The 17,027-nt window shown below is 43.1% G+C and overlaps 1 protein-coding gene across 2 annotated transcripts in view; it reads left to right on the top strand.

Moving 5' to 3' along the window:
• PARG (poly(ADP-ribose) glycohydrolase) overlaps positions 1-17,027 on the top strand; it is a 137,222-nt gene that overhangs the window by 52,640 nt on the left and 67,555 nt on the right. For both annotated transcript variants that reach the window (XM_053310873.1, XM_053310872.1), the window contains 2 exons: positions 2,796-2,888; positions 10,986-11,143. In XM_053310873.1, coding sequence (XP_053166848.1) covers positions 2,796-2,888; positions 10,986-11,143 — 251 coding nt within the window. The remainder of the gene's footprint in view (positions 1-2,795; positions 2,889-10,985; positions 11,144-17,027) is intronic.

Here is a 17,027-nt window from a genome sequence, read left to right as displayed (position 1 = left end):
AGAGGAACTATCAGAAGCTGACAGTCTTCTAGACACTTAAGGTTAAATGTCTTCCTTTGAATTAAATTTATATGTGTTTGTTTTATATTGCATTTTGAAATCCAAATTCAACCTTTATAACATCCTTATGTGTTACTACTTGGAGATGTGCACAGTGTGGCAGAATATGAGCTGTAGCTGAGGATTACTGACTGCTTAAAAGTTATTTCACTACCCAGACACCCTTACTTTTAAGCAGTTAATGTAACAAGAAACACTTATTTCCATCTGAATGCTGCAGGATTGTGGTGGGCATATTTAGGTCACATGTAGTAAAACAGAAGACTTATTAGAATATTGTAAGAACTGTTCTACAAAATGTGCAAGTCTTCATCCCAGAAAAAGATTCATGTGGATGCTGGGGAATGCTCAGGTCCTTGTGCGATAAGTTGAAATCAACATTTGTCAGCGTTGGTTGAGTGCACTCACTGCACCTGTTGCCTTCAAGGGCTTCACTAGCTTTCTTGTGCCTGGCATCTTATTGACTCTCAGTGACATTTCAGCTGACAAAGACAATTACTCTAATAGTTGTGGGTGATGAGGGAATTTTGGCATTCTCTTACATGTTGTTTAAGCTCCTGAATTTATTTGATTTTTTTGAGTCTGGTTTTCATATAATTATATTTCTTGCCATTATGATTTCTTTTGTGCCTTTCCCTTATCTTACAGTTGCTTCAAATATTTAAAACATTTTCTTCACTGTCCATTTAGTGCAATATGACTTTGGATGCTATTTTGCCAAAAAGCAAGTGATTTTTTCTGTCTTCTTGGTGAAATTTACATTTCATACTATTCCTTTTCAGTCTTGTATGGTTACCAGCTGTGATAACTGTGTTTTTAAAAGACTGAATGTCAGAACCAGTCATTTGATTTATATATTTCCCAACCTGGGAGAACACTTTATGCATCTGATGAAATAGCCTACGGTACAGACTATGGGAAACACCTATATCGGGCAGCAGCAATATAGCAAGATGCTAATAAGCATCATCTCATACTGTGTGGGAGATGGCAATGGCACCTCCCCCCGCCCCCCATATTCTACCAAAGAAAATCACATGGCTCTGTGGTTGCTCTGTGGAGTCGACACCAACTCGGCACAATTTTACCTTTATAGATTATGAAAGCCTATGGTGAAATCATTTTTTTGGTCTTTAAGGTGCCACATGACTCTGTTAAATACCACCAGATAGATAGTTCATTGATCTTCCTGAGTAGAATTTTTGAATATACCTATTTGGTATTTAGGTAGAACTATTACCCCACCTTAAGTGGTGCAGCGGGGAAATGCTTGACTATCAAGCAGAAGGTTGCCGGTTCGAATCCCCACTGGTATTGTATTGGGCAGCAGCGGTATAGGAAGATGCTGAAAGGCATCATCTCATACTGTGCAGGAGGAGGCAATGGTAAACCTCTCCTGTATTCTACCAAAGAAAACCACAGGACTCTGTGGGCGCCAGGATTAAAAATGGACTTGACGGCACACTTTATTTACCTCTACCTTTATTACTGCTTTGTGCATGGACTGTTCATAAATTAAATATCAATCTAATTGTTTTACAATTTGCTTTACAAGTAGTCTTCCTATATTAGGTTTCCCATTTTGTATTCCATTTCTTCCTTTTTCTGTTTTACTTTTAATTTCCTTTTATGTATGCTGCCTAACTAGATTGGAGGTCAAGTAGCAGGCCTCCCCCACTTTTTCTGTGTGTACAGTTCTGTGCTTTGCTTGCTTGCTTGCTTGCTTTAGACACTTGATAAATAATAATTATTAAGGACTTCAGACCAGTCAAGTTCAACTGTATGACTATGAATGGTTATGACTATGAATATTTATATACTGCTTTTCAACAAAAATTATCACAGTGGGTTATGAAGAACATAAATAATAAGATGTAGGGAAGGAGTGTTTTGGAGGGATGGAAGGGTAATTGGCACAGGCAAAGTAAAATCTAAAATCTGAGAACTGACTTTTTAATTTACAAATTTGTTAAAGGCCTGACCTTTATGTAGAGCAGTGAGCACGATTAAAAATCGGTCGTTAGGGACTGGGCCCTAGTGTATGCATTCAAGAGTAAGTTTTTCTACACTGTCACAATGGCCTCAACTGCAGTTCTTTGTGTTTCTTCATAATAATGAATGCAACCATTCACATATGAAAGTAAAGGGACACTATTGGAGTGGTAGATAAACCTGTTGTCTGTTGCTGTCTGCTGTAGAGCTTGTACTGGGCTCTGTTCTTGTTCATGCTAGATTGGGAAAAATGAAATGTAATGTTGGAAATTAGCTTTTATAGAAGTATTTTGAAAGCTTATGGTTAGATTAATATCCTGGCCTGAAATATTAATTTCCACACTTACTTTGCATAATATGTAAATCCAGTGTGTGATTTACACGGGGATGGGAAAGTTGAATTCCAGATGTGGTCCTTTAAAGTGCTTTGTGTGGCATAGGAGCTCTTCTGAGTAATCTATGCATCCCATTTTTTGTTTTAGAATACTTCTAGCCTTTGGGTGTGGCATAGCGCAATATTTTAAATGCAATGACATTTCAGATTTGACAGCATCAAACAAGTTGCTAGATCCTAATCTAGTTCATAGGCTAAACAATCAGGGCATCTGAATCTGACTACTTTAAAATATCTTGTCCAAAGAGATAATGTTGCCTTGGAAAAGCCAACTCCTCCACAACTAGGAATATGGTTAACCAGATTTGGTTGACACTTAACTCAAGTGCCATTTCTTGTTCCACTCCAGGTGCTTGAAGATGCAGAGGCTCAGCATCTGTTCCAGTCCATTTTGCCTGATATGGTGAAGCTTGCACTCTGTCTGCCTAGCATCTGCACCCAGGTTAGTAGAAACAGCTTCAGTGTGTTCTTTGGAGCAGATTAATTTACTGTAAACCATAACAAATGTTTGCGGTCAAATGTCAAGGCCCTGCTATGTGGCTTTCGCCTTATTGAACTCCAGCCTAGGGAATAGTGGCGACAACATGCATCTATAACAATATGAAAGGATATCCAAAACTCCCTGTCCCATTTCTGAACCTTGATTTGAGCTATACATCAAAATCTTGCATGCACAGAAAGGATGTTCTGGAATAGTCAGGAAGTGTTAAATTTTCAGCTGATTTCTTTTTGTTCAAGTTTTTCTAATGCACGGAAAGACAGTTTGATTTTTCTATAAGCTGTTTGTTAAGATTGCTATGTGGTTTTATGGCTTTTCTCAGTTTTGTGTTAAACCTCTTGATCTATCACTTTGTGTAGGATTGAAGTGTAACGTGGTGGTGATTGCCCACAGAATGGCTTTTCATGAGCAAGTAAAAACTTTACAATGTGTTTTGATCATGTGAACATATTATATACCATTGAAGTCAATAGGATAGTCCATACAAATGAGGTGTAAGTCTTTAATCATAGCTGCCTGATGTTTAGTATGTAAGTGGTTCCCCCGCCCCCCCCATAATAAGATTTTTGTGTCAGAATATAACACAGTTATACATATTTTCTGCTGACAACGATATTGCAAGAGGGGGAGGGGGCAGAAGGAACTTAAATAGAATATTTTAAGGCTTTTTTTAACCATTCAGCTTTTTAGAAGGTCTTTTTGACAGCTATAAAATCTTTAAACATAATCACATTCACAACACAGCCTGAGTGCCATGAAGAATGGTGCATATTTAAGGGATTTATTTATTTAAGTCCTCCTGAATTGTATTGCGGATAATACAAAAAAACCAAAAAGCTTGTCTCTGAACTATTATTTGGGCTTAGTTGCAGCTGACCTGCAAAATACACTAGTGGTATTAGTTTTCCCCCTAGTATGTTTTACAGGTCAGCTGCAGCTAACCCCAAATAATGGTTCAGAGACTAGCATTGTGGTTGTGGTTGTTTTTGTATTATCCTCAATACAATTCAGGAGGACTGCATATTTGTGTAACTGGAATACAGTTTGTGTCATATAGACAAACTTGATATAGAGTTTTGTTAAAACCCCTTTTAAGGTTTGTTTGTTTTTAAAAAAATCTTGATTTGTGGTAAAATAATTTAGCTTTTCAAAACCAAGGCACGTTGATAAAACATCTCTTTAGAACAAATTTTCTTTCTTTGAGTAAATATCCCTGTGGTTTGCAAATTGGGATCCAAATGCAAATCATGGTTTGCAAATTGGGATCCAGCCTAAGGAACATGTATTCTCTCACTTCCCCCACTGGATCACTTTCTTCCCACCCCTGCACCGTTCATTTACAGTATTAGTCATGATTTTGCTTTCGTGTGTACTGACATAAACCAGATTTTCTTAAGTTACAAGTAACTTAAAATCATAATCATGGTTTAAAAATCCACTTCGGGTCATAGTTTTAATCTCTAGGTGATGAGGGAGCTATAGTTTGAGCTTTTGTATATGTACAGGTAAGGTGAAAACATGGTTAGTACTTTTAAGAAAAAGAAATGGGAGGGATTGTTTCTGCGAGAAGAGTAGGAAGGAGCATGCACCTCTGAGGTTGACTCCACTGTAGCTTGCAGGGAGCCAGCATTGTTTTGTATTTCAGGAGTGTCTTATACTTATATCACAAATAAATTGTTGGATGCTGCAGAGTTTTGAAAGAAGAAATTGTGATTTCCGAAAGTAATGATCAAATGGTTTATTCCCAAAAGCTCCCAGTACATTTTGAGGTGAAAACCTCATCTTCAGGGGAACGTATACAAAGACTAGTCTGGTCTTGTGGTAGTGAGCATGAATTGTCATCTTTGCTAATCAGAATCTGCCTTGGTTTGCATTTAGATGGGTGACTACCTGTGAGTGCTCTCTGGAGTAAGCTAGTCCCCTTAGGGGATGGGGCCATAGCTTAGTGGAAGTGCATCTACTTGCATGTAGAAGATCCAGGTTCACTCCCTAGCATCTCAAGTAGGGCAGGGAGAAACATGAACCTTGGAGAGCTACTGCTAGTCAGTGTAGTCAACATTGAGGTAGAGGGAACAATGGTCTGACTTAGTCCAATTGCCATCAGATTGCTCAAATGGGAAAGCTGGAATACTGACCTTCATTGCATGTACCTTATACAGATGGAGGTACTGATTGTGGTGGGGGGCCAAGACCTGAGAGATGGTTTAGATCTGCCTGTTCTGGTTGGGGTTACACTCGCCCTGAAAGATCAGATATGTAGCTTGAGAGTGCTCCTGGGCTCAAAGCTCTCCCTGGTTTCTCAGGTTGAGGCGATGGCCAGGAGCGCTTTTTATCAGCTTTGGCCATTTTGTCAGCTACCTTTTGTCAGCTATGTCCATTTCAAGAGGTAAATGACTTTGAAACAGTGGTACATATGCTGGTAACCTCCAGACTCGACTACTGTAATGCACTCTACGTGGGGCTGCCTTTATACGCAGTCCGGAAACTACAGTTGGTACAGAATGCAGCAGCTAGACTGGTCTCTGGGGCAACACACAGGGACCATATAAGACTGGTTTTAAATGAACTGCACTGGCTGCCGATATGTTTCCAGGTGAAATAGAAAGTGCTGGTTATTACCTATAAGCCCTTAATAGCCTGGGTCCAGGCTATTTAAGAGAGTGCCTCCCTTGACATAAATCCTGCCACCTGTTACAATCTTCTGGAGAGGTCTGGTTACGGTTGCCACCAGCTCATTTGGTGGCAACTCAGGACTGGGCTTTCTCTGTGGCTGCCCCAGGGCTTTGGAATATGCTCCCTGCTGAAATAAGAGCATCTCCTTCTCTGCTTGTTTTCAGGAAGACCCTCAAGACTCTCCTGTTCTCACAGGCTTTTAATTTGAATTAATTTTAATGTTAGTAATTTGTTTTAATAACTGTTTTAGGCTATTTTTTATTGTGTCATGTATTTTAATCTGTGTTGACTTTTACATATTTTAAATTTTGTACACTGCCTAGAGATGTACATATCAGGTGGCATAAAATATGATTGATAAACAAATAAATGCAAACATATTACCCAACAGTGGAAAGGTTTCTTCTCATGTATGTTTCACAGTGAATGGATGTCTGGCGAATGGAGGAGAGCTGGTCTTGAGGTAGCAAACATTAATTGTCCCCTTTGCTAAGCAGGGTCTGCCCAGGGTCTGCTTCCCATATGAATGGGAAACTATATGTGAACACTGTAAGATATTCCCCTTAGGGGATGGGCCGCTCTGGGGAGAGCATCTGAGGTCCCAAGTTCCCTCCCTGGCATCTCCAAGATAGAGCTGAGGAAGACTCCTTCGTGCAACCTTAGAGATGCTGCTGCAGTCTGTTAGACAATACTGGTCTGACTCTGTATAAGGCAGCTTCCTGTGTTCCTGTGACTTACGCTTGGCTTTAAACAACAAAAAGTGTGTAGGAAGAAAATGTTGAAAACTTTTGTAAGACTGCTCTTTAAAACACATTTCCCCTTTCATAATAATTAAAACCCTGACATGTTTTTTAGCTTTGTTTCCACTACTAAATTTTGCAGCACAAATTTAATTGGCCAACATCCTGAGTAATAAAGTACTAGCACTTCATGAGATACACTGATGCAGCGGATGCATTCAATCAATCTAGTGCAGCCCTGGTGCTTGTGTGGGGTGGGTGAGATTATGGTGACCTCCCCTTCCCTCAGAAGCCCTCTGTATCACCAAAAAACATGTCCTTGAGGACTATGAAGACCCCAGGGACAAGCTTTCAGGTTACACAGAGGATGTCCTCTGCATTTGTGAGCGCGAGTACTGTGTTTAGTTAAGAACTTGTGTGCACCACTGACACATATCATAGAGCATGGGCAGTTTGTTAGTTAGGATGATGACCATTGTGATTTTATAAGGATACAGATTTGTTGATTTTCTGTCATGAAGGCATTCTGGTTAGATGATGAGATGTATATATTTTTGAATGATTCTGCTTTGGTTACTGTCTGTTGAACTAGAAGTTTGCTAATAAATTAATAAAATTTAAAGGGAAGTATAATGGAGAGTAATGGAAATATGATTGCCAAGATATTAGATAGCAGTTGTATTGAAAATCTCAAAATTATCACCTTGAGCTTCAACATTGCTGTCACTTGCTTTGCTTAATGTCTTCTGCCCTGATGCACTCTAGACTGTAAGGTAAAGTTATGCCGCCGAGTTGGTGTCAACTCCTGGTGACCACAGAGCCATGTGGTATTCTTTGGTAGAATACAGGAGGGGTTTACCATTGCCGTCTCCCACACAGTATGAGATGATACCTTTCAGCATCTTGCTATATTGCTGCTGCCCGATACAGGTGTTTCCCATAGTCTAGGAAACATACCAGCGGGGATTTGAACCAGTAACCTCTTGCTCCCTAGGCAAGTTACTTCTCCACTGTGCCATTAGGTAGCTTACTGTACTAACATTCTATACCAACATGTGTTTATTTTACATGCACTTAACAACTCTTTTGAGGTTGTTGAGGCCGAGGACATGGACAGGATTCTCGCTGGTATGGGTGCTGTGACCTGTAGCCTGGACCCTTGCCCCTCCTAGAGTAGCTGGCGGAAATGTAAGAACCTGGCTTTGGGAGTTGGTGAATTCTTCTCTTTGTGAGGGGTTTGTGCGAGCAGCCTTAAAAAGGGCTGTGGTGCGCCCTCTTTTGAAGAAGACTTGTCTCAACCCCGAGGTCCTTGATAACTATAGACCAATCTCCAACCTCCCTTTTCTTGCAAAGGTTTTGGAGAAGGTTATATGTACCTAGCTTGAGAGAGTTCTGGATGAAGTTGATTTTCTAGATCCTTGTTATTTGGGTTTCAGGCCACGGCATAGCATGGAAACGGCACTGGTGACTCTGGTTGATGGCTTGTATCGTGAGCTTGATGAGGGTAGCATCTCTCTCTTGATCCTTTTAGATCTCTCAATGGCTTTCGATAGCATCAACCATGGTATCCTTCTGGAGCACCTGCGCGGGTTGGGTATTGGGGGCACGGTTTTGCAGTGGTTCTGTTCCTGTGACCACATGTTTGTGGGGTCCTTCAGGGCTCAGTTCTCACACCCATTCTTTTGAACATCTACATGAAACTGCTAGGGCAGCTCATACGTCAGTTTAGGGTGAGATTACATCAATATGCCAATGATACTCAGTTGTATATTGCCACCCCAGGCCACTCTGTGTTTCTGTGTTTGCCCAGTGTCTGTGGGCTGTCAGGGTCTGGATGGGCCAAAACAAGCTCAGACTCAATCCTACCAAGACTGAGTTGCTTTTGCTTACTTCATGACCCGGCCAATTACTGAGACTGAGTCCCTCTCTGGACAGGGTTGTGCTGCCCCTGAAGGAGGTGGTCTGTGACTTGGGGGTCCTCTTGGTCTCATGGCTCCTGCTCAAGCAGCAGGTGGAGGCTGTGGCCAAAGGTGCCTTTGCCCAACTTTGGCTGGTCCGCCAGTTGCGGCCCTATCTTGACCTGCAGGCCCTGACAATGGTAGCTCATGCCTGCATCATCTCTCATTTGGATTATTATTTACATTTTATATCCCGCTCTTCCTCCAAGGAGCCCAGAGTGGTGTACTACATACTTAGGTTTCTCCTCACAATAACCCTGTGAAGTAGGTTAGGCTGAGAGAGACGTGACTGGCCCAGAGTCACCCAGCAAGTATCATGGCTGAATGGGGATTTGAACTCAGGTCTCCCTAGTCCTACTCCAGCACTCTAGCCACTACACCACGCTGGCTGTAATGTGCTCTACGTGGAGTTGCCTTTGACGATGACCCGGAAGTTTCAGTTGGTCCAGAATGCAGTGGCCTGCCTGCTTATGGGTGCTAGAAGATATGATGGTCTTACACCTCTCTTGTGGTAACTGCACTGGTTGCCTATTTGCTTCCAGGTCCAATTCAAAATGCTGGTTCTTACCTTAAAAACCCTTCAGGGCTTAGCACCTGTTTATGTTCAGGACCATCTCTCCCGGCTAGTCCTGTCGCATCCTGTGAGATCTTCTCAGGTTGCCCTTCTTTTGGTTCCAGGTCCTAGAGAGGTCCATGGTACTAGGGCTCGTGGAAGGGCTTTTTCTGTAGCTGCTACTTTACTCTGGAGCTCCCCCCCCCCCCGATTCGGTCTGTCTCCTCCCTTTCAACCTTTAAACCCTTATTGAAGATGTTTCTTTTTCATCAGGCATTTGCCCTTTAAGGTGTGTTCTAAAATTTTTAATCTCAGATGTGCCCTGAGTCTGTGGATTGGGAGGTATATTAAACCCCTTAAATAAATAAATAAATAAATAAATAAACTAACTAACTCTGCCCCTATTTCAAACATTCAAGGCAGAAGATGCCTGCTGATGTTTTACATAGTGTATTTAGAATATCAGGAATTTTAATAGATAGATTCTAATATCCTCCAACAAGGAGCTGCATGGAGGATGCAGCTGTGTGAGCTGCTTCATCTGCTAACAGGTCCATAGATGTGTTCAACATGGTAAGCATCATTTCCACATCTTATGAGCATTCTTCTTCCAAGTTTGTAGCTGAGGCAAAAGGACAAAAGGTCTCTGGCCTCACACTAAACACCTATAAAGCTCATAGCCGGCACTCACTCTCAATTCTGGATTGTGATGACCACAGATGTTGGTTGGTTAACAAGGCTAGCTATAACATGTGGTCCCTTCCATTTTTAATTCTGCTGAGTGGCCCAGTAGTCTGCTGAGTTTGCCCAGTTAACTTGGGAAAGAGGCACCTTTTTAATGTGGTGATTCTCCTTATTTAGCAGGGGGAGAGTAACTGGCCCTCTCCACCCCCAGCACAGTACCTCCTTTGACTGTTGCTGGAGTCTATCTTGTGTTTCTTTTTAGATTGTGAGCCCTTTGGGGACAGGGATCCAACTTATTTTTTATTTCTCTGTGTAAACCACCCTGAGCCATTTTTGGAAGGGCGGTATAGAAATCGAATAAATAATAATAATATTGATGTGCTAATAAAGTGACCTTAGGGTGGCACAACATTGAGTGCTTCTTCCTAGTAGCAATTTGCGCAAGCAGGGTGCTGGAAAAAAATGTGCCACATAAATAATTACAGAGAAATGGCACCTGCCAACCTAGCTGTGTTGAGGGGTTTAGAAAGTACACTCTAGCCCTGGGAGGCCAGCACAACGACATCATTCCAAAAATCATAATGAAAGATGGGGAAATAGCCAATTTCTTATGAAACAGAAAAGTTCTTATTTAACTAAGAGTAGAACAAGAACATTTGATAAATCTGTAGAGAATATCTGTGGAATTCTCATTTCAGATATTACCAGTGTTTTAGATTCTAGCAGTAGAATTTCAAGTAGCTACCCAACATAGCTCAATCTTGGTTTATGTCCCGTATTTTTATTTGTGTTTGGCACATCATTTTTTATAGATAAGGGCAGAGAAATAACTTCAGGTATTATAAAGCTGGCTGTACAGTAATCATACAATAATGGTGGTATTTGGATTCTCATTGGCATTTCTTGAAGTTTGAGGGTGTTTTCTCCTATTTATTCAAAAGAATCAAAGGAATGCATTATTCAGTTACTCTTCTATAGTTGTGTTAGTTTGTGGCATCATGCTGTCTTGTTGTGCAGCTGTTGAGATGTGATTGCTGTAATTGCCCATTTTCTTTAATCTGTGTGACAGTAAGACTGTAAAATACAGCTGTTGCAGTCTCTTGGTATTTTATTTTTCTTTCTCTATTTCTCATATTCAATCTGTTCCTCCTATGGACATGCTATTTTGTTCAAGCAAGCGATGCTTTGTTTGCCGTTCTTGTTATTATTGATTAGAAATCTGTAGTTTGTCAAAAAGACTCTTCCCAATCATCTTGGATAAACAACTCTTGACTATAATGGTACTGCTGATTTAAGAATTCTCCAGTGGCCTTAAATTACTTCTGCTCTAAATTAGTAAATGTAATTTTGTTCTTCTATGCTCTTGCAGGTTTTTATTTCTTTTTGGAATTGCTAAACTAATTATGTCCATCCCTTTCTGCCCTTTTGTTAGCCAATACCTCTGCTGAAACAAAAAATGAACCACTCCATCACAATGTCACAGGAACAGACTGCCAGTTTGCTAGCAAATGCCTTCTTCTGCACTTTCCCCCGTCGTAATGCCAAGATGAAATCGGAATATTCAAGCTATCCAGATATTAACTTCAACAGGTATGGTGCCAGTTTTACTTTCAAGGATGTATGAATCTAGAGGAGGAGCTGGCCTTAATGAAATATCTAGAGGATGGGCCTGAATTAATGGAGTATCACTAATTCATTTGTTAAGCCCCTAAAATCATCTGATTAAAAACTGGAAATGATGCAAATACTTTATCTCATATAGGTTTTAATTTGTGAGGTTTATAAAATGTGAGAAAGCAGATTTAAGACTACACTCAGTGATGGGAATGTTAGGGGACATATAATAAGCAGAACCAAAAAGTGGTGGTGAAGACATTCCTTACTATTACCCATTTCCTTCTCCTACTCACTTTCAGTTCTAGTCATGATCTTCTCCATTCAATGTCACTTCCTGAAGTTCTCTCCTAAATAGATCATATGAACCCTGCTGGATTAGATGAAGCATCCATCTAGTCCAGCATCCTGTTTCCATCAATGGTTATTCATATGCTTCCATGAACCCCACAGCAGATCACGAAAGCAAGAGCTCTTTCTTGTTGTTTGCCTTCCAGCAAGGGATATTCAGAGGCATTCTGCCTCTGAACTTGAAGGTTCCATTTAGCTATCATTGCTAATACCCTTTCATAGGTCTATCTTCAATAAGCCTGTCTAATCCTATTTTAAAGCTCTCTGAGCCTATGGCTATCCTGACATTTGATGGCAACGAATTCCATAAATTAATGATGCCTTGTGTGAAGAAGGACTTTCTTTTATGCTTTGAAGCTTCCTAGTGGCCATTTTTTAGTAATGTAGCCAGAGAAACCTATTCCAAATTCACCATGATGGCATTTATGGCCACAGCCCTTCCTCAGCTTCTCGACCTTACTGCAGGCCTGCTGGTTGTGAAACCAAGGTTTTATATTCTGGGGGATTTCAACCTGTCAGCCCTGGGCGAGGGTTCGATGATGGCCCGGGACTTCATGTCCTCCATGGCAGCCATGGGCTTGTTGCAACTTATCTCCAGCCCAATTCATATTGGCGACCACACTTTAGACCTGGTTTTTGTCTCTGAGCAGTGGTGACATGATCTTAAAATGGGGGAATTCCAGTACAATGTCTTACCCTTCGGACTGTCCACCAGCCCGAGGGTCTTCACCAAGTGTGTGGCGGTGGTGATCTCCCATTTGAGGACATGCAGTGTTTCCATTTACCCATAGCTAGATGACTGGTTTCTGACGTCCAAGGACAAAAGTGAGTTACTTTCGCAGATCCACTGTGTGTTCGCCCTCCTCCAGGACCTAGGCATCCAGGTCAACTGGAAGAAATCCCATCTGGATCCAGTTCCATTTACCACATACATAGGGGCTGTATTAGACACAACAAGCCAAAAGGCATTCTTGCCAGAGGGAGCTAGTACATCACTTCCAGGAGCAACCTCAACAGCTGGCACAATCAATCCAATGCCTACTAGGCCTGATGGCCTCTTGCAACAAAGTGATTCGATACGCTCAGTTGAAGATGCGGAAACTCTAGTTATAGTTTCTGTCAATTTTCCACTCAGTCAAGGACAGTCAGTGGAAACGCCTGGCGCTCCCATCACAAATACCACGGTCATTGTTGTGGTGGTCAGAGCACAGGAATCTCCTGGAGGGGGTCCCTTTCCAAGCACTATTACCGTACATTTGGATGACAACAGATGCCACCCTTCTGTACTGGGGCATTCATTGCAAAAGTTGCCAAATTCCCACACCAGGGTTGCCTACATATCAATTTTCTAGAATTACTGACTGTTTTTCAAGCATCCCGAGCACTTCTGCCTCTCGTACAGGGCAGGTCTGTCCAGATTCACCTCGACAACACGACAGCTCAGGCTTACATCAACCGCCAGGGCGGGACTGTGTCTTTCAGTTTATGTTCTCTCAGTGTCCAACTTTGACACTGGTGCATATGGCACTGGGTCACTCCAGTGGCAGTTCATATCAAAGGCCTGGAGAATGTCCTGGTTGATGACCTAAGTCGCATTTTTCTCCAAGATGGGCAACATGAATGGGGACTCAAGTCAGACTACGTAACTCCTCTGTTTGACCACTGAATGCAACCTTTGATAGACCTGCTCGCGACCACCACGAACATGAAAAGCATTCGCTTTTGCTCCAGAGCAGGACACGATCTCTGGTCCATAGGAGATGCTTTCCAACTAGACTGATCAAGGGAAACACCTTATATGTTCCCTCCTCAGCTGCTAATCGCCAGGTTGGTAGCTTGTCTCCTATCCGAACCAATGACCTGCATCCTTGTGACACCGTGGTGGCCAAGGGAACCTTGGCTTCCACAGGTACGCAAACTATCGAGGAACCGGTACCACCATCTGCCTCGAATACTGGACCTCCTCTCCCAGGACAGTGAGCACGTCTTCCACCCAGACATCGATGCACTTCGTCTGACCACCTGGTGAATAGACTCCTAAACCAAATTCTACGTAATCAACGGAAATCCTCTACCAGGCGTAACTACCTGGGGGAAAGGCTCAAATTCAAGGCATACGTGAAATCCCATGGATTTCTACCTAGATGGGCATCTCTCCAGGAAGTACTTCTGTATCTATCTAAGCTGAAGTTGCAAGGCTTGGCCAACATTTCCCTGAAGGTCCACCTAGCTGCCCTCTCTTCGAAACACCCAGGTGTGATGGCAGCACCTTATTCTCTTATCTGTAGAGCAAGGATTTTTTGAAGGGTCTGGCTAATGTCTTTCCTCTGGTTAAGACCCTAGTGTGACCCTGGAGCCTGTCCCTAGTACTTTCTTCACTAACTCAGACACCTTTCAAACCAATGGCGACAACATCCTTAAGGCTGGTCTCCCTAAAGACAGCCTTCCTGGTGGCGATCACCACAGCAAGGTGAGTAAATGAGCTTACAGCTCTCAGAATCGATACGCCATACACGATATTTTATCCAGATAAAGTTCTTATGCGCTTGAATCCTTCCTTCCTACCAAAAGTAGTATCTGATTTCCATCTGAACCAGGATATTGTTCTCTCAACCTTTTTCAGAGACCCTTCATCTGCCTTAGAGCATTCTGTGCACTCTCTAGACATGCGTAGAGTGCTCTTGTTTTATCTGGCATGCACTGAAGGCTTTAGGTCCTCTACACGACTCTTCGTTTCCTACAAGGGTGCTACCAAAGGATCCTGTATATCTAGACAACGTCTATCAAGGTGGCTGGTCGAGATTATTATACTCACTTATAGGCTCCGGAACAAGACTCCACTGGACGCCATCAATGCCCATTCCACTCGGGCTTACGCTTCCTCGGCTGCACACTTCTTGGGAATGACTTTCGTGGACATCTGTAAGACAGCGACATGGGCCTCGAAGATGCCCTTCATAAAACACTATGCCATAGATGTGCACTCTGCTGCAGAGGTGAGCTTCGGGAGAAGTGTTTTTAAAAGGGTGTTACAATAGCATTACTGCATCCTCCTCCTTTGGGAGTTTGCTAAACACCCACTCTTATGGAGCTCAATGGATCTCGCTCCAGATAAACAGGTTGCTAACCTGTAACTGATAAACTGAAAGAGATCCGTTGACATCCACAAGACCCTCCCAAGCCACCCCTCTGCAGTAGTGCTCTGCTGTTTGCATACCTGTGTGCATGCCGTTGCCTTGGTTCTAGCTGTCGACATTGATGAACTCACCTGTTGGACTGGATGGTCGTCCTCCTCAGTGGTCATCCAAGAACTAAGGAACGTGGTGTCCAGCCACCATTAAATAGCATGCTGCACGTATGAGGGCAGGGCTAGACACCTCGACAAGCTGCGGCATGGCTACCACGTGGTCTCTGCACAGGCGCAGAAACCACTCTTATGGATGTCAATGGATCTCTTCCAGATCATCAGTTACAGGTGAGCAACCTGTTTTTGCTCGCCTTCGGTTGGAGTTGGACTCCAATTGCTCGGTATCCATTGAGGTTATAGAGGCTCTGTATCCGTTGAGGTAACAGAGGTGGGGTCTTGTGATACTATCTGGGATACCTTTGAGCTTGTTGAGGCTGATGATGTGGACAGGATTTTCTCCAACGTGGGCACAGCAACCTCTAGCCTGGACCCTTGTCCCTCCTGGCTCGTTAGGCTGCAAGGGGGAATGTTCTTTCCTGGCTTTGGGAGACGGTTAATTCTTCTCTTTGGGAGGGGTTTGCTCCATCAGCCCTGAAAGAGGCGGTGGTCCACCCTCTCTTAAAGAAGCCTTCTCTCGACCCTGACAATCTGGATAACTATCGTCGGATCTCCAATCTTCCTTTTCTTGGTAAGATTTTGGAGACGGTGGTTTGTGCTCAATTGATGCGAGTCCTGGAGGAAACTTCAGAAAAATCCTGAAGGATTTTCTGGACCCTTGCCAGTCGGGTTTCAGGCCACAGCATAGCACAGAAATGGCATTGGTCACCCTGTTGGATGGCCTTTATCGACTGTGCTATCCTTCTGGAATGCCTAAGTGGGCTGGGCCTTGGGGGCACTGTTCTTCAGTGGCTCTGGTCCTATCTCACTGGGTGATTCCAGTCGGTGTCGATTGAGGGTGCGTGTTCTGTGTCCTGGCCCCTTTCTTGTCGGGTTCCACAGGGCTCGTTCCCTGCTTCCATTCTCTTTAACATCTACATGAAGCCACTGGGCCTGGTCATCTGTTGGTTTGGAGTGAGTTTTCATCAATGTGCTCAGCTTTATATCTCTACCCCTGGCCAAAGAGGTGATGCCATTCGTGTTCTGGCTCAGTGCCTAGAGGCTGTCAGGATCTGGATAAGCCAAAACAAGCTCAGGCTTCATTCCTCCAAGGCCAAGTTGCTCTTGTTCAATTTGCGATCTGTTCAATTGCCATGTGTGAGTTTATCTCTCGATGGGGTTGTGCTTCCCTTGAGAGAGATGGTTCATGATCTGGGTGTCCTAATGGACTTGTGGCTCCTGCTTGAACAGCAGCTGGAGGCCTTTGCCAGGGGTGCCTTTGCCCAGGTTCGGCTAGATTGCCAGTTATGTCATTTTCTCGACTGGCAGGCCCTGGCAACAGTAACTCATGCCTTTGTTACCTCTCGCTTGGATTACTGTTATGCACTGTACCTTGGGTTGCCTTTGAAAAAGATTTGGAAGCTTCAACTAGTCCAGAATGCAGCGGCCCACCTGCTCATGGGCGGCTGTAGATATGATAGTATTACACCTCTTTTATGGCCACTGCACTGGTTGCCTGTTCACTTCTGGGTCCAATTTAAAGTGGTGGTTCTCGCCTCCAAAACCCTTATGGGCTTAGAACCTGTATATCTCCATGTTTGCCTCTCTCGGCCAGTTGTATCCCATCCTGTGAGGTCTTCTCAGTTGGCCCTCTTTAGTGTCCTGGGCCCTGATGTAGTGTGTGGTGCCTGGGCTCATAGGAGGGTCTTCTCTGTGGCCGCCCCTCTTCTTTGGGACAAACCCCCCCATTCACTCATCCCCCTCCTTTGTGGCTTTTAAGGCCCTTCTTAAGACCTACCTTTTTTGCCAGGCTTTTGCCCTTTAATTCCCCCCCCCCCAATTATTGCTGTTCACTGCCTAGAGTCTTTGGAAGAGGTGATATACAAGAAATTTTAAATAAATAAATAAATGTATTAATATCTGGGTGGAAGTGCCCATAGCTCAGTGGTAAAGTACATGATAAGGTCAGAAGTTCAAACACTGGCATCCATAGTTTAGTTTAAAATCTTGCATAGCAGATCTGGCAGCAACCTCTGCTTGAGACCTTTGAGAGGCACTGCTAGTCAAGAGAAGACATACTGGGTTAAGTGCAGGAGTGGTCTAACTCCATATAAGGCAGCTGTGTCAGTGGATTCCACTCATATTGGATACTGAGGGGAACACACAGATTGCCTGTGGTAGGGGGAGATATCAAGGTAGTCTATTAACCTCGACATTGGCTGCAAT

The sequence above is a fragment of the Hemicordylus capensis genome, chromosome 3 (genome assembly GCF_027244095.1).
Source record: "Hemicordylus capensis ecotype Gifberg chromosome 3, rHemCap1.1.pri, whole genome shotgun sequence".
Classification (NCBI taxonomy): domain Eukaryota; kingdom Metazoa; phylum Chordata; class Lepidosauria; order Squamata; family Cordylidae; genus Hemicordylus; species Hemicordylus capensis.
Note: the sequence above shows the minus strand (reverse complement) of the source record. Positions and strands in the feature narration are given on the sequence as shown.